This window comes from Vanessa cardui, chromosome 11 (genome assembly GCF_905220365.1).
Source record: "Vanessa cardui chromosome 11, ilVanCard2.1, whole genome shotgun sequence".
Taxonomy (NCBI): Eukaryota; Metazoa; Arthropoda; class Insecta; order Lepidoptera; family Nymphalidae; genus Vanessa; species Vanessa cardui.
In genome coordinates, this window is record NC_061133.1 from 2,674,611 (window position 1) to 2,699,357 (window position 24,747).

At 32.0% G+C, this 24,747-nt stretch overlaps 1 protein-coding gene and 2 non-coding genes across 11 annotated transcripts in view; 1 reads left to right on the forward strand and 2 right to left on the reverse strand.

Annotated features, from left to right (window-relative positions):
- LOC124533471 (rho GTPase-activating protein 21-B) overlaps positions 1 to 24,747 on the forward strand; it is a 318,636-nt gene that overhangs the window by 9,466 nt on the left and 284,423 nt on the right. For 7 of the 9 annotated variants that reach the window (XM_047108765.1, XM_047108766.1, XM_047108771.1 and 4 more), the window contains exon 1: positions 15,063 to 15,268. The exons of 1 other annotated variant lie outside the window; for it this stretch is intronic. In XM_047108765.1, coding sequence (XP_046964721.1) covers positions 15,226 to 15,268 — 43 coding nt within the window. In that variant the 5' untranslated portion in view covers positions 15,063 to 15,225. Of the gene's footprint in view, positions 1 to 15,062; positions 15,269 to 24,747 lie in introns of those variants that run through there. One more of the 9 variants, XM_047108775.1, reaches the window with a different exon arrangement.
- Positions 7,499 to 7,570, reverse strand: Trnae-cuc. Its single transcript has one exon. It is a non-coding gene; the product is annotated as a tRNA-Glu (tRNA).
- Positions 10,856 to 10,927, reverse strand: Trnae-cuc. Its single transcript has one exon. It is a non-coding gene; the product is annotated as a tRNA-Glu (tRNA).

Genomic DNA, 24,747 nt, shown 5'->3' on the forward strand with positions numbered 1-24,747 from the left:
GCGCTGGTATTTCGGAACGAAAGAATGTTGTTGAGTTCTTATTATAATTGATGTTTTTAAACGGAATAAAATATTTTTTTTTAAATCTTTACGACTCGAAATCAATCCAAGCTCTTAAACAATAAAGTAATTATTTTTTTATGTTTTTAATATCGTGCTATATGTGCAGAAAACTGATTTAAATTACGTTAATTAACCTCGCGATTGACCTATTTGGTTGTTCTGTAAAAGTATACCAATTAATGTGTCAAATATGTAGGTCACTCGATTCTGATCAGCATCGGCCACTCGCTTCATCATATGTTGCTCAATAACAATTATTATAACTACATACTTCCAAAAGTAATAACATCGAGTAGTTTAGATTTTATTGCTCGATACTCACCTTCACTTGTACTTATTAAATCATTATGTTATTATAAAAATTAGTTTTCACTTTTTTAAATACACACACATAAATATACGGGTATGTTCTTGAAACCCAGTTTCGTTGTAGACAATTTTAATTAATAATATTTACAATTATTAGTATCTTAATAAAACCAACAAATAGGTTCTATATTCCCAAATTCCCCAAATTATTTGTTACTATATCGCCATCGAAACGCAATCGAAAACCTAACATAACTATTAAGTTGCGGTTCCGTGGAAATTGCTTCGGAATGGAATCGGGAACATATCGTAAGAGTTATAAATTATTAGAATTGACCCCCAGATCTTCTGCAATGATCTTTGGATATACTTTAAATTTGTAGATCCGTGTATCCTGTGCCTGTAAAGAAATATTTTTCCATTATAATTAAACAGTCGCCTATCGAGAGTGATATGAATGCTATCACTTAATGCGTTCTTCAATTTATATTACTGATATCACAAGGGCGTCCGATGATATCACTACGACGATCGTGAGCGTATTCTGGTCGGCGTGAATAGCTCCATCAATACAATTTAGATTTTTTATTCAACAGGAGGGTATTTTAAATATTTAGGGGTCGATGACTTGATTGTTGGACGTTTATACGTATCGACGTAGAATTTAATATCGTTGGTATATATATATGTCACCGTAAAATTACAAAATTCGTTAGATTACAATCTATCTATAAAAAAATTGTAATCATACGGTGACATTTACACTATTTTGGTTTTGTCTGGTGCCTGAATCTTTCCTTATGAAAGCTTAGTACCATGTAAAAATTCACAAAAATCGATACAATTGGTGAGTAAACATACTTATTAAGGTGCTCTTTATTGAATACTCTGTAATTGAAATGGTTGGAAAGAGTAATACTGTGATATGAAGAATATTTTGAGTTTGATAAAATGAAGAAAAAAAAATAATCTTGCCTTAATTATAAAACTAAGTCTAACAAAATAAATAAAATCTAACAAAAAAAGTTCTACTTTCGATTTCAAACTCACTATTCATGGATGTATTGGAATACGCCCACGCGCCAGCTATCGCTTCGAAATCAAAACAGATTATGTGGATAGATAACTTGATACTGACCGCAACATGCAAGCTTTCCATATATTGGAATGGAAATTACCGAGATGTTTGTTGAGAAAAGAAAAGCGAGAGAGATTTGAATGGGACCTCGATAGCTCAACGGTTAACGGCCTGCAATGTGAAAGTCGTAAGTTCGACCCAGACCCTTAAACTATTGTCGAGTCCATCCCAAGCTTTATTTAAAGCCTTAATTGTTTGATAAAATGGGAATTGTTAGTACTTAGTCTTTTTATTTTTATTTATGTTGATTTAAATTTAATCACGATTTTAATTCTAAATTCAAAAGTATAAGGTCAAATTATTGCATTGTTACTTTATGGAAACATGTGAATATAGTATAAAACAAAGTTAGTTTGCGTCTACGCTTAGATCTTTTAAACTATGTAACGGATTTTAATGGGATTTTCACCGATAAACAAATTCGTTTATTTGATTCAAGAGGAAGGTTCATATGTATGTCATACCAGAGAAAAGCCGACAGGATGAACTTTGTTAGCTGAAAAAAAATAATATATTTTTTATGTTTTTTCTTTAATCAAATGGTTATTGTATACTGTACGCGTGTTCCAGTCCCGACTCGATAAATGTAACGAATAAAAGTTTTAATGTCACACTGCTGGTCTAAAACTTCTTCACCTTTTAAAGAAAAGGTATGGAGTTTGGAGTTTACTTGTCCGGGTATGAACTCGCATTTTCAGTTAAGAGTCACGTACTCTAATCACTGAGCTATAACGAGCTTATGTAAACACAAATATGATATATTGCATTAATGTTTGATATTAATTTCTAAGGCTAGTAAAAACGGTTATGCCAGAGATAATTATTACGTACTGTTATAACGAGTTTAAATATTATCTTATGCTATGGAGAAAGCTTAATATTGTAAATAGCTGTTATTTTTCTGCAGGAATATAATTTTTTATCATATAAGTACCTAATATGTTATGGATTATTATTGGTTGCTAATATTTTTAATGGATATTGCTCCTATACATAAAATTTAGGTAAGTTTTAAGAGAACAGACGGATTGTTCTTATATAACTGTATGAGAGAGAGACATTTAAGTAAATTTGAACTTTGATTTATTTTCTCTGATCAATGTTTTAAATGAAAGGTTTCAAGTTACATTATAAAACTGAATTACTTGACCGAATTGCCTACGATATGTCAAGACGAAAATAATACGTATCATTTAATGTAGGTTGTAATAAACGAACGATGTGGTCGGATCGATTTCAAGGATTCGTGGTTTTACATGCACCGGGTTTTTGGACACGAAGTTTGTATCAAGTTTTAGTTTAAAACGTATATATATATATATGTATATATAATAAAAATATTGTATTTTTAAGTGTCTCAATTATGTATTTATTAATTTCAATAGTCATGGTGATCGCTTGACCGCTATAGATGTGCAGATTCATGTAGTGGCGAGTTATAATAAAGTGCTATATAAACCTTCGCCGTGAAAGGTACATGTAATATATGGCAACTTTCATGGTGAGTCGGTTTCGAAGTCTGTTAAACCGATATCTCTACATATATTTTTATGTACATATTTGATATTCATTTGTTATATTTGTATTTATGCCTAGTAAACATTTTATGGCGTATATACGTACCTTTAAAGAAGTGTTTTAATGTATGGTTACCTCAAAACAAAGTTGATGCAACAATACTCGCCTTGTTCTCTGAAATTAGCAGAAATAATTTACTTAAGTCTTGCACAATTTCGTCGTTTCATGGAAATCTCGACTTGTTTTAATTCCCACTACTTACTTTGTAATATCCGTTACTTTTTCGTAATTCGCAATAGTAGATTTTATTACTCAGATTCTTTTAAAATTGTTGCGTCAAAAAACAGCCTTAAATAGGCGTACAAGATATCAAGCAATGTGTTCACCATAGCGGCTACTTTTCACTTTATTGATACCAGTTTTTCGGGCTATTCTGTATTCAGTAGCGATCTACCGCGTCCGTGGCCCGTTTAAAGGCGCCTCATTACTTTTTATCGATTTATATATTTTTTACTCAATGAACATTTTTAAAAATTATTCATACCGAAATTGCTTCTTTAGTATCGTCGAATATTTGTCGGACTGGTCGAATACGTGACTCCAAACGTTATGAAATGATTTACTAGTATAACTTTGAACATAATGAAATTTCCGATATTTTAATTATTAAGTAAAATAAAACATTATTAAACAGACATTGCTTTAATAGTCCATTTTGTTTTGTTTTGATGTTGTTTTTATATGATTGTACAAAAAATGGTTTTATTCCTTGTTCGTTTGTTTTGTGCTGGTAGTCGCTACTAGTTTTATTATAGCTAAGATTGCCTCACAAGCAGCTATTGCGAAGGAACGTAAATTGTTGCTGGCCGCTCCTGGAATAGCTTATTTCATCGAACGGGTTCGATGTCCGCGTAAGGTGTCCTTTGACTTCTGTTTTATTCGAATCATAATACAATATTGTTTTGCCTTTGGATACATTTATTCAGCTATAAAACATTCGCAATACAAAGCTAATAAAGATCTTGATGTGAATAGATCATTTTGTGGCGCAAGTAAGAGATTTTATTGTTGAAGTATTAAAGATACTGAGCAATTTACAACCAAGGATGAAGTTATGGTGTCCTGACGGTGATTGATCCCTCCGTCCGTACGGCACAATATGATGACAGGACCATTGAGACATACTGTCGAAGGACTTAAACTCGTTTCTCATTCTATGGCTTAAGCTTTTAAGGGAAATCAACAACAATGAGCATTGTTGTGTGGCGCCGGAATATCTATTGTGTGGGCGGTAACTGGTTAATTTTGTTGAGTCAGGCTTGCACAGAAACCTAGCTGCCGAATTAATTTTATTATAATGCGTCATTAACGTTGCTTGATATAAATCAGACCCATTGAGAATATTGAGATATAGTCGAATACATTCGCGTTTATAATACTAGTAACTGTATGGACACGCTGAATAGGGTTGTCATAAATTAAAACTCCTCTTTAAAATATTCGAATTGATTGGATTGCAATAAAAAAATGATATGCTTTAATATTATTAAAATACTACAACACCATTTTTTAAGGTTGTTAATTTTGCAAAAGTGGGGACCCTGTTTCACAGTCATTGGTTTGCAATGGGGCCAAAGGAAATGCATTCAACTGGGCCCAATTGAGAGTTATTTCACTTATCCTGCCTTTCAATGATGCCAACACGATACATGGCTAATTTCACAACGATACAAGCTGATCAATTAAGTGCTATTGACGTCTAGATTGCCGTCTTAAGAGTTTCTCCAACGATCTTGCAAATCTTAAATATATAGCAGACCTGGAAATGAAAGTGCTACGTTAATAAGTTTAAATTTATCCGTGGGTGCAGTATTGTTTCTCAAACAAATGGCGTTTAAAATATGGCATTTGTGATAAAAAGGTGTGGCGACAGCTAGCCGTAAATGGGGAGAAATGGAAGTTCGTACCCACTGACCAGAGCCGTGTGACCTTTACGCCATATGAGTTAAGGTATCTGTCCATCTAACGTCCATTGAAACGATGACATAGCGTTTATCGCACAAATATGCCGATTATTTACATTGAAATTATTAAAAGAAAAGTGCAAAGTAAGATCAAAATAAATGAATTGATCAAAGTTCAGCTCAGTATAGCGCTATGCCTTAAGTGGATCGTCAATTACGTGTCCACAGTGGTCATATATCCAAGAAACGTTTATTTTAATATATGCGGTGAAAGTGAAAACCTTTTCCGTTAATGATGGAACAATAACATTCTTTACCATCTATAGTGAATATGCTCCGTGTTTTGCATACGCATGTTTTAGTTTGTTTTTAATAATGAATATTCCCTCGAAGTGGGTCAGTGAAATTATACTTTTTTGATTATTATAGTAGTGGGTGGTAGTAGTACTGCTAGTATTGTCCCGCGGCATATGTGTGAAATCCTCTTTCAGGTACCCGACAATACATAGTAAAATCTATCACGTTATATACGATGACGATCAGGGTCGCTCCGCTGATTAAGGTCGCAGCGTGATGATAATGGGAAATTATACCTTTCTCAAGACGCCGACTGACTCTGACTCAAAAAACATTTCTCTAAATTGGAGTTTTCATCGAACTGTTTCTAACGTTTATTATGCTAGCCTTTTCCCATACTTCATTTTTACTCAATAAAAGAAACTAAGTTAATTATATGTATAAGTGCATTAAAGTTCTAGATTGTGAACTAAACATCAATAACATGATACCCATTTAGGAAGTATTTGTTTGACTGGATAATATTTCCGTGGGGAGCGTTGCGGTCGGAAGTCAGTTCCTTACAGTATTTCTCGCACAGTCGACAGCAATAGCTGAACAAAATGAAATAGCCCTTAGCATTATTGGTATAAGACCAGATTTGCTTGCCTCATTCGATCATCGTACAATCCGTTCGTGATACCAATTTATTATTCGTCTCATTTGAATGGTTACGTTCTTGAAGAGTTTCTGTTGTACAGAAGCACGTTTCGACCTTCATGTAACTGTTCATTTAATTGCCTAAATATTATCGTCTAATAGCATATACGTTTTTAACAACTCTTAATAATATACTTTAAAATCTCAACAACCTCCTGAACGCTTAATATTCTATAATTAAATTATCGGGGTCAGACCTTATATTGATAACCATTCATTTAATTAGGTAGGAGTATACAGGCATACTTGAATGTGAATTTCGAATGTCTATCATAACTATTTAAAATTTGACCCTCAAATCTGATATAAGACATTGAACAATTGTATGTTAACTAAGGGATGTTATTTTGCATTATCGTTGTATCGATAATCGCTGGTGGATAATACTTTTTCCGATTTGAGTGAAGCAAATAATAATTAGACGTGCGTGCGTGCGTGAGGGCGCGCGTATGTATGTGTGTGCATGTTTGTTTACGTGAATGTGGATACGTCTAACATATGCGTGAAATGTAGTCGTGGTTGTGTATTTTTAGATTTCATTCCCAATATATAACAAAATACAAATTAACAACATTTGACTCATGACAATATCATAGGAAATGATTAAGACTACATTATTAAAATAACATGTAAGTTATATATTTACCAAGCGTTGAACTAGCGCCATAGTTCCATTGTTTTGTTATCAGTGTTCAAATCGCTTATCAGTACTCATATTCCGCCAAATATAGTAATGTAGCGCGAAGTAAGACATATTGTAAAATTATAATCAAACTATACATTGCTACCGAATAAAGTGAACAGATAAGAAAATAAATCCCTTGTGGAAATTACAATTGAAAAAGTTTATATACATACATATATAGTAGTAAATATATTCTTTCTATGTATTGCCATTTCCGTTGCTCCTAAATGGGCTTTCTGACGGTAAGTGTTCACTAGTGCCTACCATATGTACCATCATTGGCGTCGTAGGAAATTTTAAGCATTCCTTAAATGACCAATGCTCCATCATCCATGATAATTAGATGTTCTTTATGCCTGATGGATACAATGGCTCTCGCAATCTTCAAGTCGGAAAACGAAGTATAGAAGAAATACTAAGTATTTCACAAAGCATTACCACCAAATAATTACCTTATAATTCTTATTATTAAATATATTGTTGTCGTCATTGGTTCAATTTTATTTGTAGTAAAAATAATCCGCAATAAATTAAGTAGCTGCTTATTTCCACTGATGATATTTCATAATTCTGTTAATTGAATACCACTAAAAAATTTAAAAAAAAAAACTTGTACGTAAATCAACTTTATGACCTACTTATTATAAAATGCTTAAATTTACAGCTGTCGTCCCTTCTTATAAATGTTAAATAAAAAAAATTACCATAATATACTCAATCGTGACCCGTGATACAGGTAAAAAAATCAATAAAGATTACGGGCACTAAAATATATATATGGTTAAATTACTAACATTAATGACGAGTCGAAATATAATAAAAATATTCCGATACCGGGAATCGAACCCGAGCCTCCTGGGTGAGAGCCAGGTATCCTAGCCACTAGACCATATCGGATTGATAACATCTGTTTAAAATATCGCATCTGTTAATGAAACAAATATTTTATCCGTTACGTATTATGCCTCTTAAGAAAAATGATAATTCGCCCCTTGTTATTTTTCCGTCTACAATAATTTGTTGTTTTTACTCAGCTATTAATATTTAAGTTACACAACTCACAATTATGAAAATAAATTTTATTGCGCGTTGACAGACGGCTTTACCTCTAAATTTTATTTTATTAAATAATCATACTAATTCTATAAACGGGAAAGGTTTTTAGCTTTCTTACTTGGTGGTAGGGCTTTGTGCAAGCCCGCCTGGGTAGGTACCACCCGCTCATCAGATATTCTACCGCTAAACAACAATACACAGTATTGTTGTGTTAAAGAGTGAGTGAGCCAATGTAACTACAGGCACAAGGGACATAGCAGCTTAGTTCCCAAGATTGGTGGCACATTGACGATGTAAGGAATAGTTAATATTTCTTACAGTATCATTGTCTATGGGTTCTGATTACCACTTATCATCAGGTGTCTCATATGCTCGTCCGCCAACCCATTCCATGAAAAAAAAAACAAAAGTAACTCTGTCTATCTATTTGACGTTTTTTCATACAAACTTTAACTCCAAGGAAGGACACGGACTACTTTGTATGTCTTACACTTGACGCCCACAGATTATGTAAATGATTGATTCACACGAAGGAAGCAGCTGGTGACATATAGTATGTATACTTAAATTCGATTTTCAAATTTAAAACTCATCGAGAAGTATGATATCAAATTTATTATACATCAAGTAATATTTAATGATGTTGTGTAATAAAATATCTATTTATACCGGGCATTCGCCATTACCTAATAAAATTGTGAAAACTTCGTTATATATACATAAAAAAAAGCTGTCATATTAGAGGATATCAGAATCAATATCTAACATGACACACGCAAAATATTCTATGTCCGGTTGGGAAAATAAAAGTTATTGAGCAAATAAATGTTTGAACTTGGAATGGTGGTGAATTGTAATCTAGGTTATTCATAGCACGTTTTTTTTCTTAAATCTTCGGACAACAATCATAAATTACAATCAAATAGTCTAACATTAACGTGTGATAATACAGGATTAACACAGGGTGATAAAATGGCGGCAGTTTACGAGAACAATTTCTGACCGCGTATTCCCCTTAAACTTAGGTTAAGATCTACAAGACCATGATCAGACCTGCTGTTCTGAAGGACAATTGCATGTGGAGGAGATGAGAATGCTGAGAGGAATGTGTGGTATTACACGAATGGATAGACTAAAGATTGAGTACATAAGAGGAAGTTTGAAAGTGGCCTCGGTAATCGAGAAGCTGTGTGGAAACTGAATGCATGGATTGTGTGAAAGACGGTAAAGAAATAATGTTACTTGTGAGATCACGTCGAACAGAGAAGTATGGAAGAAGATGTTGCGCCGACCCCGAGAAGAGGATGATGATTATATAGGCTAAATTAAAACCATATCGATTTTTTTACTACAAATTTCTATGAGTCCCTTGAGGATAACGATTTCTTCAAATTGCTTCATAAATTACAGAGATTTAAGATAACAAATATAAAAAACAAATTGATAAACTGTTTCTTATTTAAAGAAGGTTAAAATCAGAAGCTTCTATCTCTAATGTCGAACTCTCAAGCAAACGATGTCGCGGGCTCTGCATATATTATAGTTCAAATTTATAGAGTTAGCGCGTTGTTAAATGTGTGAACAAATATCAAACTTAATAGATGCAATATTTACCTCGCCCTTTTTATCTGTGACCCAAAGAGATAACAGTCCGCAAACAAATAACTTTTAGTGCAACTGTATCTATCTCTTTCGTCATAGAATAAAAGTTAACTAGTTTGACGGGGATGGCATATGCCGATGATAAGTTATCACTCGCATGTCGTCAATACTTCGTATTTTTCAGGTAAATTCTGTTCAATAGGCTAAAGTACACTCAGTTATAAAAAGATGAAATCTTCAATACGTTCGATTTTAAACGGTTTCATAACAAATATTTAGAAAGCCGCGTTTTATTTGCATTTAATGTTTTGAATGGAATTTGTGTTTCGGGATTCTTGCTCTTCGTTATGATGCTCGTTAAAATTCTTCAAATGACATCAGTAGTAAGTTTGTGTTGAGATATTAAACTATTTTTTATTATATCCATTTTTTATTTCATCAGAAAATTTTCTAATTTCCTACAAACGCAATAAGGAGTGCAGTTGCTATCTCTCATCACAGTCAATATTTCGAAGACGAAAGTTGCTCGTGGATCGGATAAAGTTGTAACTCCATTCCTGGCAGGTCAAAGGACCGTCTATTTGGAATTGTTTACGACTCGCCGTTCATGGGCAATAAAGAGTTGCCTAGCACCCATTGTGACCGCATAACACTCATAGCTGGGAGGAATGCCCTTATATTCTGAGCTACTTAAAATAAATTATGGCGTTAGCGTTATGATCACTAGACTGAAACTATCAAAGTTGAATGAGAAGACTGTCAATATCTATAACATATAGTTTAAAAATATGAGGATGTTTGAACAGTATTTTTCCGTTTACCTGATTCAACATAAATGTGCAAATATTGCTTTAAGGAAATACTTCGAAAAGCTTTTTAAAAATACGCGCCCAGTATGGTCCACGTATGAGGTGGACACGGTCAGGGGTCTGGTGTTAAGTATATTAAAAAGACTTAGAAGTCACCTCTGTACTATTCTAGACTATCCTGTCTGACAAATTTATATTTCAGATCTAATTTATAATAGTAGATAGTAATATTATTGACTTTTTTCAATCCCTTATATGCATATTATATATGAACGTGTTATATACAAACTCGAACTAAAATGAAGTAAAAAAAGTTATAATTTTGTTAAGATATTAGTGTTATTTTTTCTGTGTTTTTTTTGCGCTACAAGATCGAGATTCAGATTTAAAAAACACCGAAGTTAAATTTAATTCAGCCATTGTAATATAGCATACTCTAAATGTGAGAGTATTGATCTTTTTGTTTCAAAGAACATTATAATTATGATGCAGTCAAAATCAGTGGTCCTTAATTCTAAATATACGTCGCTATATCGAAAATTGTAGATATTATTAAGAAGCGCTATTTATTTAACATTCAATATTATTTAAAAGAAACTGTTATTACGCTTTTATATTTTTGTCGATTTCCGTTATGTTTTTTTTTTTATTTTTTATTCATATAAAATTAGTATTTAAGAAATAGTAATTGAGAATTATAAAATTCAAAAACTAATTCCGATACCGGGAATCGAACCCGAGCCTCCTGGGTGAGAGCCAGGTATCCTAGCCACTAGACCATATCGGATGATGAGTAACAGTTTAAAATACACGATAACATTAGCACGTATCCATAAGCATGTTAACAAAACACATCCTGGTGTTACTGACAATTGTCATGACCCAAATACTCTAAAATGGAGTACTTTGTAGGAAAATTTTAGAACTGTGTGAAGTAATGTAGGAAGTAGCAAGGACGTATCTACTTCATCAGTGTAACGAGATAAAGTTGTACTTTGTACTCAATATAGCTAATTCAGATATAATCACTGAAATTATACACATGATTTAAAAAAAGCAGCATTATTTATTTATTTTTTATGTCAAATTATTGGCAGACTGGCAGTGTACTATTTCCTTTACCTCACTAGATATTGGCATTAGCCGTTTTCAGAAATATTTACAATACCTTACATCGCCACTGCGTCAACCTTAGGAATATCTTGTATCCTATAAGCTTGCAATACTTTTAATATACTATTTATAACAGCAAATAACTGTTGGTTACAATCAGTACAATGTGCATGACTTAATTAGAGGGTTAACTAAAATAATATTTGCTATAGCCGTGATAATTATTTTAGTTTATAAATTTTATTATTAATGAATATAGTCAAATTCAGTCGAATAGTAATATAAATATAGTCGAATATATAATTCAAAGGAAGTATCTGCTTTGTCTGATGTATATTCATGTAACTTGTTTAGATTTACACTTCGTAATTGATGCCAAATATTTAGTCGTTAGTGATTATTGCTTTTATTATCTGTCGCCGGCCAGAAATTAGCCACAAATGGCTGCTCACATAGACTTAAGAACAAAATCATAATAGAGTGCTTACAATAACGTAATTAGTCGATTTATCAGAGTGGTTCACTTCAAGCGGATAAACAGTTACCCGAAAATTATTTTGTTCAATTCCATAATAAATTTAATAGTATCATTGATATAGTTTTGTTAATCCTGAGTTTGCTTAGATCTTTTCTGATTCAGGTAACGATAGAATCAATGGAAAATTATTTATTACGACGAATAAACATTAACCGGATGTTTTGTTAACGTTAAACCAAATAAACAACGGGCCAGCATTACGTCTAATGTTCGAATGTTACCCTAACAACAAACACATAGAAGAAATTCTCGAAAAATAAAACAGCTATAAATTATCCCACCTGCGTATTTCAATGGCAGAACGAATAAACAAAAGGTACCATAGGAACGCTTTTACTTCTACTGACTGACTGATGATTTTGCCCTGTAAAGAATTATGCGTCTGCTATAACTCATTGAATCCTACGTTCTTTTGAATTCCTCAATCTCGGAAAAATCTTACTAATATTTTTATAATCAGTTATGCGTTCTCAGTATTCTTAAAATACGAGTATTCATACTGACGAAAGAGAAATTTAGAATGCTTTATGAGCTATAAAATGTACAATGAAACAGTCGGAATTGATAGCTGTCCGGAACGAACTAAAAATGTTGCTCGATAGATTAGGTATAGGGATTAACCCGGGACGCGTGGTTGAATGAATCACTTAAACTTGTAAGGTCATTTAGTGCTTCTATACGAAATAATATCTGAAATGTCGTTATTTACTGCATAATCTAGACGAAGACTTGTGCCAAAAAATTTGCATTCCCGAGTGTGACTAATTAAATTGTCTTTCCGTATCAAACCTGACCCAGTTTTTTTTGAAGTTCGTATTTAATATTTATTTTTACATAAGCTACAGGTAATTACGTCTAGAATTGTAACGTTACGTTTGTTGTGTGATTTTTACTACTGAAGAAGATTATTTAAAAACTGTTTTGCTTTCAGTCTGCTTGATATTCGGTTACTTGTAGTTGTGATTGATGAGAGAGAAAAAGTTCTGCTTTAATTAGACGTGTGACATGCCGTAGCTTATTTTAAGTATTGTGCACTCATTGTTTTAATTTTAGATTTCAATTGTCAAGAGGCTGAATTACAAATGTCGATGCCAAGTGTACTCTATTGTTATGCACAAGATTGATTCATCCCAATAAATTTATTTTTATATATTCTGTTGTTGAAGGTAAAAATAGCGTTTTAATGATTTTTTTCTTTGGATATTTTTAGAATTTATCAATTAATTCCTCTTAGATCATGTACGGTTATCATCAATTGAAACATATTGGTACGATTAAAGTTTTATGAGCAAATGATCATCAGAGACGTTATTGATATCGCGCCCACCTTCGCTATGACGTGGCCGTTGGTCGATGAGAATGATTTAAGAAATAATATTGAACACCTGTTTAGGTGGGCGGCGCAGAGAAGGACGTCGTTTAATCGCCAGGTAAAATATTACCTGTTGCGTATTTGGAAAACGACTTTATAATAAATGCTTTGTCATTTAATTTTTTGAAGGTAGACGGTTTGCTGACACTAACATCACCTAATACTGTAATGTATACCAAAGATCAAGGCATTAAATGATAGCAAGGACAACATGATTCATGTGGGATAGCGTCAATTTCTGTTTCCGGTGTGACCTGATGCAGTCATAAGCATTGGCATGCCATACGTTGTGCGAATTCTACGACCCCCTGTCTGTGTAAATTTATAAATAATCCCGGTACGCCAGTGGCGGCGGCGGTGTGGCGGACCGCGGACGGCGCGGGCGCGCTAGCCGTGATGGAAGACCGACGGGATCCACTCCGATGGTCTATATCGATATTGGCAATAGATTCGAGTTGAAGATTTAAGTGGCAACTAAAACATAAAATACCACGTGTGCTTAATATTATATACTTTATGCATTCTTATGAATGGACCTATTGTTTATAAGTGATATGACTGCGTGAAATTAAGTGCTCAAGTGTTCAGTGGCTTTCGTGATTTTTTTAATTTCAAATAAATAGGGGATGGAGGATTTACTTGATAAGAAATTGTCTCTTTTCGTTCAATTTTTGATGTAATTCAATGCTCATATCGTGGACTTTTCTTTTTTTTAAGAAATCTTCTTTTGTGTCTTCATTCAAATCGAAATTGCTATTGATATTGAATATTTCAGTTTGAATTTTTCTACTTGATTGAAAATTGTATTCCACGTGTCAATTCAAATGAATAAGTATCAATATGACCGAATACTTATTTATATTTAACTGTAGTTTCTAAGTTAAACGACAGTTAGGCAGTTGTCCATAAATACATCGAGACGGTCAAGTATGTCACTAATGCTGTCTTCCGTGCTCTACACATGCATCCATTATATAGATTTACATTGAAGCAGACACTTTTTCTTTCTTTTCGAGAATTTCAATGTTGCTTGTAACTAGTGGTTTCGCGCAAGCTTTTATGTTTGGCTAATTTTACTAAACCATTCACCCACGTCTAATTAGTGTCCACATATACCTGCAGAATGTTATTGGCACGTCTATTTCAAAGCGATCATGTTCTGACGAATGGTTTGCTCTTGTCATATGTTTTCAGTAAAAATGTTTACAGTAAAAACATGCTAATAATAAAAGAACACATACGTTACGTTTTATCATCTATACATAAATACATATCAATTGAAGAAAAAGATAAAAAGAAGATTTTTATTAAAAGTGGTATCATAGGATTCTTAGCATGTTTATGTATTGATCCAAGAATAATCTCCCTCTTGGTATTTTTTACTTGACCATATGGACATTTAATGTTGAATATGTGGATTTGGTCAGTGTAACGTCTCATAATTATAGTTTTAGTAGGCGTCTACGTAGGGCTTCGTAACGATGTGTATAACCTTGTGCATGTTATTTTATCATTTAGTTTATGTAACTTTTTTTTGTATCACGCTCTCTTTTGACATTTGTTCATTTATCTTTGTCAGATCGTGATATTCCATTTTTTGTTGTTATCTTTTTTCATTGATGATTTATTCTAACCGTTAAACATTGCATTCTTCGTACCCAGTGGTTTGTAAAAGTGTACGAAGTAATTGCTAACAGATAGTTACGCAAATCTGATTGATGATAACGATCCAGCTGTTAATACCGTTACTTCAATTTGGCCACCGTCTGGTTCAGGCGAAGGTCATTCAACTCCCGATTATTGTAAAGGAAGACATTTGTAGAGTTTTTTATTATCATGTTTGTCTTTTTCAAATTTATATTGACTCACTTTGGTATCGATCGTTTTGTTGATGAGCAGATCGTGATATACATATTACATGGGTAATTGTTATGAATTGATGGATGAACACTTCACATTATGGGAAATATAATGCAGTTACGATGTTCATTTTGATCAAATTATGGAACGCTAATAAGAGCAAATTGTAGTACAAAGGGAGAGTCAAGAAAAATCTGTAAAAATGATGCAAGGATTGCTGGATTCGCTACTTAAAATCTATGCAGGTAAATATTGTAAATTTAATAAATAATAATAATTTTAAATAATATGATTGTCTTCATAAATGCGAAACGAGCAAAAAACGCCACGGCTCATTACGAAAGAACTGTAAAGCGAATTAGTATTGTTTGGATAAACAATGCCGAAATTTGGATCCTATCTTCCATGCGACGACGACATATTATTAATACAAGTATTATTAATCGCAAAAAAATACCAAATTAAGAATGTAATTCTTTCAATTTATAATTTGTAAATTAAACCTAAAGAAATAGTCTTAATAATTATTATGTGTATTTTTATTACACGACAATCGATATTGAATCGTTACAAGTATTGATTGTAATTTGATTGAGTGATATTAACATTGTATGTATTGTAACTATCCTCTGATTAGATTTTTTAATTTGCTATATATATAAGTATATTTGATTCTAGAGGCAAATGTTTTCAACGAGTTAGCATAAACAAAGTTAAATATAAACAGTTGGCACGTGTGATAGTTTAATTTGATGCCATATAGTTGTAATTTTTTTATTTTTTTATGCTTTTGTATTATTCATGAATTCTGCGTTTTTGTATGCAAAGCACTTCATCTATTATTATGAAATGATTTATTCTCAAACGTTTTGGACTAGGTGACCCCGAGGCGTCTGTTCTACTTAATCTGATGTAGTCAAGATCGCTGACAGCCATATCGCCTTTTTTCATTATAACATTTGAAATGGGATTAGAAATAACTTAGAAGGCAACATTATAATATTTAGCTGATAAGAATACTGCAGCCTGCATTAGTCAACTATCCTACCTCCCAACTGGTTTATCTTTGTATTGTTGAGTGCCGATTTGTACTCACTTAAACGTTTGTCCCAGTTATAACCAATTTTAGGCACAAAGGGCATCTTTTATCCGTTATCCGTATAACTCTATGGTTGAAGGTTCTTTGATTTCTTACCATCAGGTAGCTATCTGACAACACGTAAGCAGTGGACAGTCTGATTGATTTGTATATAATTAAGCTACGACTACGACTAACTCACTACTATGTACATCACCTTTACTTAAACTTTATTTCTGACTAATACGGATTTACTGCGTTATTTATAATCGTAGCTGATTGCCCTCCCATCTGATAATAGGAGTGAGTGTGCAGTGGGTTGATTCTCTGTTGAGAAGAGCCGCCTAGAAACTGTGCATCACATTTAGTTCACCAACACGATTTGTAACTTTATCAGAGTAGTTTATTTTTTAGAATGCAACAACAACAACAGCCTGTAAATTCCCACTGGTGGGCTAAAGGCCTCCTCTCCTCCAAGGCCTCCTTTTAGAATGCGTTGTTTAAATATTCTTTTCAAATCTTACTAATATTCTCAATGAGATAGTTTGGATGGATGAATGTTTTTTACTTATGGCACAAATCTAGATTATGGGATAGCATAAGTTACTTTATCAGAAAAAATATACCAATCACCTTGGTACCCTCATACACAAGCGAAGCAGGGGCGGCAACTATTAATAATGTATTTATTATACACATTGAGAGAATTGTTTATCGTTTTAATTTTTTCTGTTATAGTTATAGTTTATGACACATGCTTAATTTAAATGTATAATTGTATATTTTGCTTATGTATCTCGTACAATTTGTACAACTCTGATATAGTTTGTTGCTCCAACGTCATAGCCAAGGGTATCTGTTTAGTGTTCCGTTGTGTTATGAAAATCATATCGTCATTTATATTTTTAGTTTTTGACTCAAAATAATTATTATTTCTAGTATGTACTAAACATGCTAAAATTATTTTCTTGTTATACAAGAGCTTTGATCTTCAAAATTTTATATAGTAATAGGCGGTTATATAGGTATTTTAGTGTCTGCTATACCTTTTTAGCTAAACTTTACGCAATACTCACGAGTCTGCCAATTGACGTCACAATGGGACAGCAAACCGTATGTTCGGTTGCTCCGAGTGTTATGACCTGTGAACGCATTGTTTTCATTGACTGCCGATTGCTCTATAAAATACACCCACTTCAATGCGCTTACATCTCTTAATCGTGAATTTTAGTACCTTTAAACTTTTATAGTAGCTACGATATTAGTTTTTAGTTTGTTCGGTATACTTTGAGAAAGCTAAGTCCTAAGTTCTTACAATAAAAAATATTCTGCTAATATAATTTAGGAACTTATATCTTTAGTATATTTCATTTCCTCTTCGCCTCGTAATCACCTCGCATAAATACACTTCTTTTTGTGTATTTATTTTATAACCGAAACATGTTTTATTCTATAGTATATAAATGTCATATCTAGTCATAACAAAGCATATAATAACATATGTGTATAGTACATTTACGAACGGCTATGTTATGTATAAACATTCTCAATATGCGAAATTCCGAATAAATATTCCACATATCCCTAGTAATGGCTAGACGAGACATTTTAGAATAACAATTGTACACAGCGTACATAGCACGCAAAAATTAATTTTTTGAACTGACAGTTGAAAGAAAAAGAATGAGTACGCTGATTTATGCCCTTGAAAATTTGGATGAACGAACGAATGTCTTTAAAACAAATTAATTGCTAATTATATTATTATTAATCGTAAGCAATAAAGATTTAATAAAACGGGTCCCTTGAATAAAATACATTTTAACAGTGCTTCCAATAAAACCGTGACATTTAGTTTTATTTTTATTGACAATGATATTGCATATTCATGTTAAATTTAATCGAGAAGGGTAAATGAGTTATAATATAGTTATAGTTATAGTATATTATAGTTATAATATTTATACAAATATCTTATATAATTAATTTATTTATTGTAATTGTTATTTTATCTCACTAATTCTCTACCACAAGGGCCTGCCAGAGTTTTATAACATCAATAAGTCCACCCAATGATAAGGGATCATCGCCGTCCAATTCTTCAAAATTTCTTACACCACTTTGGTGCTGTACAAAATATTAAACGGAACCCAATCGCGTTGTAAATAAATCCAAGCGGGCTTGTATTGTATTCTCTATCTCAAAATCTTCACTTAGGGTTTTTTTTATATTATCCGGGTAGGCATATGACTCCACCCCACATGATAATTGAAAATGGAGAAGACGACTAGTACGCAAAGCAAGAATGAGCTGCACTAGTCACCCTCGCCATGCCAGCCCACAAAATGCCTCTTCACGCGTCGTTTGAAGGTTATAAGACGTGTGCTGGTAAAGAGTTCTGGTTTAGATTTTTTTCGTTCTCAAATTAATATTATTGTAATCTTTGATACCGAATAATCTATATATTTTGGTCAAAAGGCCTCAGACACGAACACAACTGGCGAAAGGAAATTCTCACATTTTTTTATGTAATAATATAATAAAATAACTTTTATACGTAGTAATAATCGTAAAAAAATATGTTTGGCGGTCCTAAAAACACTAAAAACAATCTAACCAACCTATAACGTTTTTAAACAGGTCTCGATGAAAAAAATATTTTAGCCAAATAAAATATCGGACTTTTAGTAGATTCAAATTAAGATATGCGTGTCATTCTAATGTTTTATATTACTTTATTTATTGGAATTAGTGCTAAAATAAGTTGCGGTTCTGCTTTGTCTTTGCTCGGTTTATAGGTACGTAGATTATTTAAAATTAATAAAAAAATATGACTATAGTTTGTATATTCGTTTCCGATGATTCTTGAATGTGGAGGCACTGGTCCGGTGTTACAGTACCCTGTAGTAGTGGATGCAAAATGTATCGGTTGAGTAGGCGATAAAGCGTAACGAATAAACAAACTCACTCATATACTAGTTTGCAGTGTCTATAGATGCAAAATAATAACAATGATACCTCTACCTAACGTATTTAGGTACTTAAGTTTTCGTTAATAGGTCCATTTGAAGAAACCGTTATCTTGATCTTTGTTTTTTCCGTTAAAATTTAAGTACGATAACAAATTGTACTATGTCAACGACAAATAAGGATTTAAATACAATAAAATAATCGTTTTCTTATCTTTGTGTTTAAAGTATCGATAACACTTCAATAAACAGACCTACAGTAAAATTCCCAAACTGTTTGTCGTTCGATCGTCGCGAGAATCAATAATAATACATTATAAAAGTGAATGTCCTTTATCGTCGTTAGTAGGCAATTTTATCGATAATTTTACGAGTCGTGTCACTATCAATGTTTTCACTCTTATAAATTGATGGAATAAAAGACAGCAGAAACGAAACGGAAAGTATGAGCTGTGAATATTATCGATATCGAGAATTGAGAAAGTTTATCGGTTTATTGTTTTCGTATAAGCAGTTAATATTATTTTATTTAATACTATTATAACTATTACCTCTGTAATATATTTGTTTTTAATGATATTTTAAGTTAAGTAATGTACATAAATTAAAGTTATAAATTAACATTAACCTCGGACACGAGATAAATACATAAAATTAAAAAAACACTGCTTTAATTTATTGTTTTAAAATTAACAACTATTAATTTATGTGTGTATGCAAATGGTGGCTAAGTGTGACCCGAATCTTAATTAGTATGCAGTTGAATCACCTTCGTGTAAATGATTTGCTTTTGAATGGAACCGGTTTCATTCGTACTTAATACATAAATATATATTTTAGGAATAAAATATATTTCAACTTCCTCCATCAATTTATTTACACAAGAGCCCTTTGTAAATTTATCTTTTTACGTAAAACGGTTATGATAATTCAAAGGTCAGAGGGAGGAGATAAAAACAATGATAATATTGCGAATGTTGTAAGAAGAAAAAATTATGACTAATTAAAGTCGTGTCAACGACCTTATAAAAGTATGGAACTCGGCGCAGGGTAACTTTCCCGTTGAATTCGAGCGAAACCTTACACAATTCCCGCCAACTTTTAACTTTTTTTTTTATTCGTTCGGTGGCCAATGATCCAGTTGTTGCCAGTTTTGTAACGTTACACGCTCGCATTTTAGCGATTTTTCGTTAGTGTTGTCAAGCAACAAGTTCTAATTTTACGATTTCTTAATTTACCATCGTCAAAAATTTATAACAACGATACTTTTTAATCGTATCGTAATTATTTTATCTTAAAAATGTATACTTAAGAAACATTTACTTTAAATTTATATCGAAATTAAAATCATATTTAAATTACTGTTCGTCGTATTTAAATTTAGTATTTTTTAATACATACTCGAATTAAGACCTAATCATTACGTAGGTAAATTGAATTAGAGGTTTGTGACAATAGCAATTAAGGAATTATTTATCACTGATAATTATTTCGCATTAAAACTGTATCGATATTCGGGAGCAAACCTAGCAACACAAATTTAAAACGGCGTATCAAGTCAAGGTCGTGGACGGTTCGAATGCGCGTGCGCAGTTCTCACGGCTGCTTTCGTATCCTTTAATTAACTCGGTCTATATTGTCGTGACGGTAAAACTTTATCACGTTTTTTTCGTGGTAATTTAGTTTGTATTGTGCCGTTAAATTTCGTACGTATAATTTTAATTTTTTTTTATCGAATTGGTTATAAAAGTTCTAATTATGACATAGGAGTATTAATAAGTCGGTATCATCTGTTTTATGATCAAACAGTATCCAAATATAAAATTCGGTAACTTAAATTCGTTTTCTTAATTAGGAATCTACATCGAAGTCGTAATATTTATGCATTTCATATTATATATATTTGCAATGATTTTTTTATTACGAATAGAACAAAAAAGGCCCCATCTATTTAAATAAATAAATAATGGTATTTTTTATTCACATCCAATCTTTAAAGCCCCATGATCTGTTACCTGTGATGTATGCATGCATTTTACATACAAATTATACATAAGGAAAATGAATGCTACTTACTCGAACTTGTAAAGCTTACGCAAAACTTTCTTTAAGATCCAGTTGTGATTAAAGTGATTCCACTGCTATAAGTGGTCCATCACCTTTTAAGAAAAATACAAAAACATAAAATATACAGTATAAAATACACGGCTTATCAATTCCATTCTTTAATGACGATTGGATTAGACGTTTGGCGCCGTTCCGGAAAAAATATACCTACTTGATATTAGTTTGTTTTTATATAATATATTATACATTACATACGTGGGTACTAATATAAAATAACATGTATAAATTACTAACAATATCTGTCAACTATTTTTATCAAACAAGTAGTAAATTCTAAAGCCCACTCAATTCTTTCACAAATGCTGACGAGCGATCATCAAAGGCAAGCAGCCGTGACATATAACATTTTCGTTGGTTCACGTTTTAAATTATTATTTTTTTAACCGTTTTAAATAAAAATGTTATTCATGAGATTCAAATGAAGTTGTAACAACATAATTGATATGAGGGTTATTATCTTGATACATATATAATGTACCTGTATATAACAGTAGTATTGTATCAGCTGTGATTCGTTACTGTAATTATTTTTTGATTGTTAGAGGTATTACGTATTTTCTATTAGTATATATTGTGAAACGTCTGGTCTTACGTGGGAACAGTTTTTAATTTACATTTACATGACAGATGGGTAGGGTTGTTTTTCCGGTAGAGATAGAGGGAGAGAGAGAGAGAGAGAGAAAGAGATAGATAGACGGGGTGATATCAATGAGTATAAAAAGACTAGAATAGATATAGTTAAAGATAATTTGATTAGGATTATTCATTGATCGAGTGTGAAAATGCTTCAAGTTGGAAGTAATCTTAACGAAAATGCTAAGACAAGAAGCGTTGGCGTTAGCCAGTGTTCTAGCAGTAGAATTGGGTACATAACAACTAAGTAACTCGTGTCTGCAATTATTGAACATTTTCAAACCGAAACAACAATGTATGCCAGTGTAATAACGCATGACGTTATCCAAAGGACAATCACAAATGAAAAGACAATAAAGGATTTGTTAACACTGTATTCAATTTTCGAACACTTTAATTTAAGAACATAAATTCCCAGGCGATATCGAAATTTTCATTATCTCATTATTCAACGTTACACACGGCCGAGGTCGCTAGACAAGCTGTTAAAATAATAAATGTTGCAATAACAATGTTTGTAATTTGTTTACAATATCATATAATAATAATTAATAAACTGCATATCTTTCTATACGACTGATTTAATTGCGAATTTGACATTTACGGCTATTGAATGCTTCACTGTGTGCATATTTTTTTCGAAATGCGATAAATGTACTGCTTTTGTATTTAGTTTCAGCTCAACAAAGTACTTTTGTCTGATTTACGTCTCTCGGAATATATAATAATGATGTTCATGTCAATATCACTTAAATCTAATGCCTGATATGTGTAATGATATGATGTATGTACGTAGGTATATAACAAACTACAATTTATGTTATATAACAATATAAAATATGGGATCATTTTTTATTATGTTTATTTTTTTTTTTGTAAATGTTGCAATGCGATTTGATTCGCATACCTTTTTTTAATATTCGAGTTTTTGGGATTATTCGATATATTTAACTTAGAATCGAAAGTTCTCCTGCTACTCGCGTGTGCCTTTCTCACCCTTTCCCTAGATCAAGGTATTAATGCAGCATTATTTGAAATAGCGTTTCACGATCACCTCGGGCAGTTGTCTCCTGCCCCGAGTTCCGGTTCAACTGTCCCTTACAGAATTGAGAGGTTCTGTGTAATTTCCATACAACCTATATTTCATTTAATAGTGTAACAATTTATTTGCAATGATCGGCTTGTCCAGTGACTTATATCGTGTGGAAAAAACGAGACGTTCGTTATAAGAATATAAATGTATGTACGTCTTAAATTCTTAGTATTGGGTATCATTAAATAGTAATAAACATTAGTTTTGTTTCTTTTGTACATTTGATTATTGCTATCTCATTCTTCCGCCTTGAATTATAAGTGATACAAAGTATTTTACTGCTATCAAATTAGTTTAATGATTGTTTACCTACAACGAAATTATCACCAATGTATGTTTTTCTTAAATAAATACTAGATAGACAAATAAGCATTAATCGCTTAACTTATTAATAAGTTTAATAGAACGCTTTTGAATAATCACACGATAATTTGGGTATACCTACTAGTAGTATGTTAATATATTACTACGCTTTTATAATCCTAGCTAGTTCTTTAAATATTCATATTTATTTTTTGCTCTTCTCTCTAAAGATTCTTATATGTATTTTTTATAATAGGTTTTAAGTACGGTTTTTGCGTATGCTATTTGCACTTTCGCAAATAATATGTGTGGAATGCGCACGAAGCATTGAAAGTTTTGAACAATGTAAGACAAGAATGCTAAAGCGGTTAATTAGTCAATTGAAATTATAATAACTTATACGTAAGATATGCATATTTTAAAACCGTATTTGTGTTAGGCAATTAAAAGTTTGTAGTATAAAAGTTATTATTTGCAAAATATTCTAATATGGATAAATTATAATTAAGGATATAACGCGAATGACTATACTAAATGTATTAAGAGCAAATTGCATTTAAAACTTATTAAATGCCACACGATTCACGACGACGACAAAGGGCTAACAATAACCAACCAATATTTCAAAGGGCTATTTAGAAGCGAAATGTTTTCGTCATTTGGCTGTCAAAGTCGCGGTCGGAACGCCTCGGGTCAGCGCGTGATGGAATGCCCCAGAATCAACAGCAATTGTTGTTTGTTGTTGCCAAATAACTGTTGTTATAATGTCGTACTGCGTCTGGTTATGGCTGCATTATGTCGTAACCCGTTGTTAGACTTTTGCCGTTTAAATCGTTTATTCTTATTTTGTTCAATTCGTTTATCGCTTATATGTTTTCCCTACATTTATTTTTATAGTACCCATTTATTTTTATCACATTGTGTAAAATATTTGTAAAGAATAATCGTAATATGACACATGTTTATTTATTCTTACTTGGTTTTTAATTATTATTATTTTTTTCAGGTAATCAATCGTTCTGTTTACGTAAAGGATTGGTAAGCTATAGCAATAACATGTAATCTAATTTGTTTTTTTTTATTTATATACATTAATGTAGCATTTTAATAATATATACAATTACAAGCTATCAATAATGACATGTGTAAGTTAAAGGTCAAAACAAGAATGAATTTATTTACAATACATATTTGATAATAAATGAAAAATAAACACAAACATTGTAATTGATGCCGAATACCGATTCCATTAAACATCTTGAACTAATTCATTTGACAAGACAGTAATATGATACGTGTTTCTAATTTTAAATTAGCTTAGACGATATATATATATATAGTGTGTGTGTTTGTGTTTCAGAATTATTTTCATATCTAGGGCTATTTCTTTGTTTTTTTGATTATAACGTTAATATGACAGCTGGCAAAATATAACCATAATTATATTTCCTAACGCTGAAACCACACGATAGTAACCAGTTTGCGCAGGCAAGCTCTTGCAGGACGGCAACATGGCTCGCG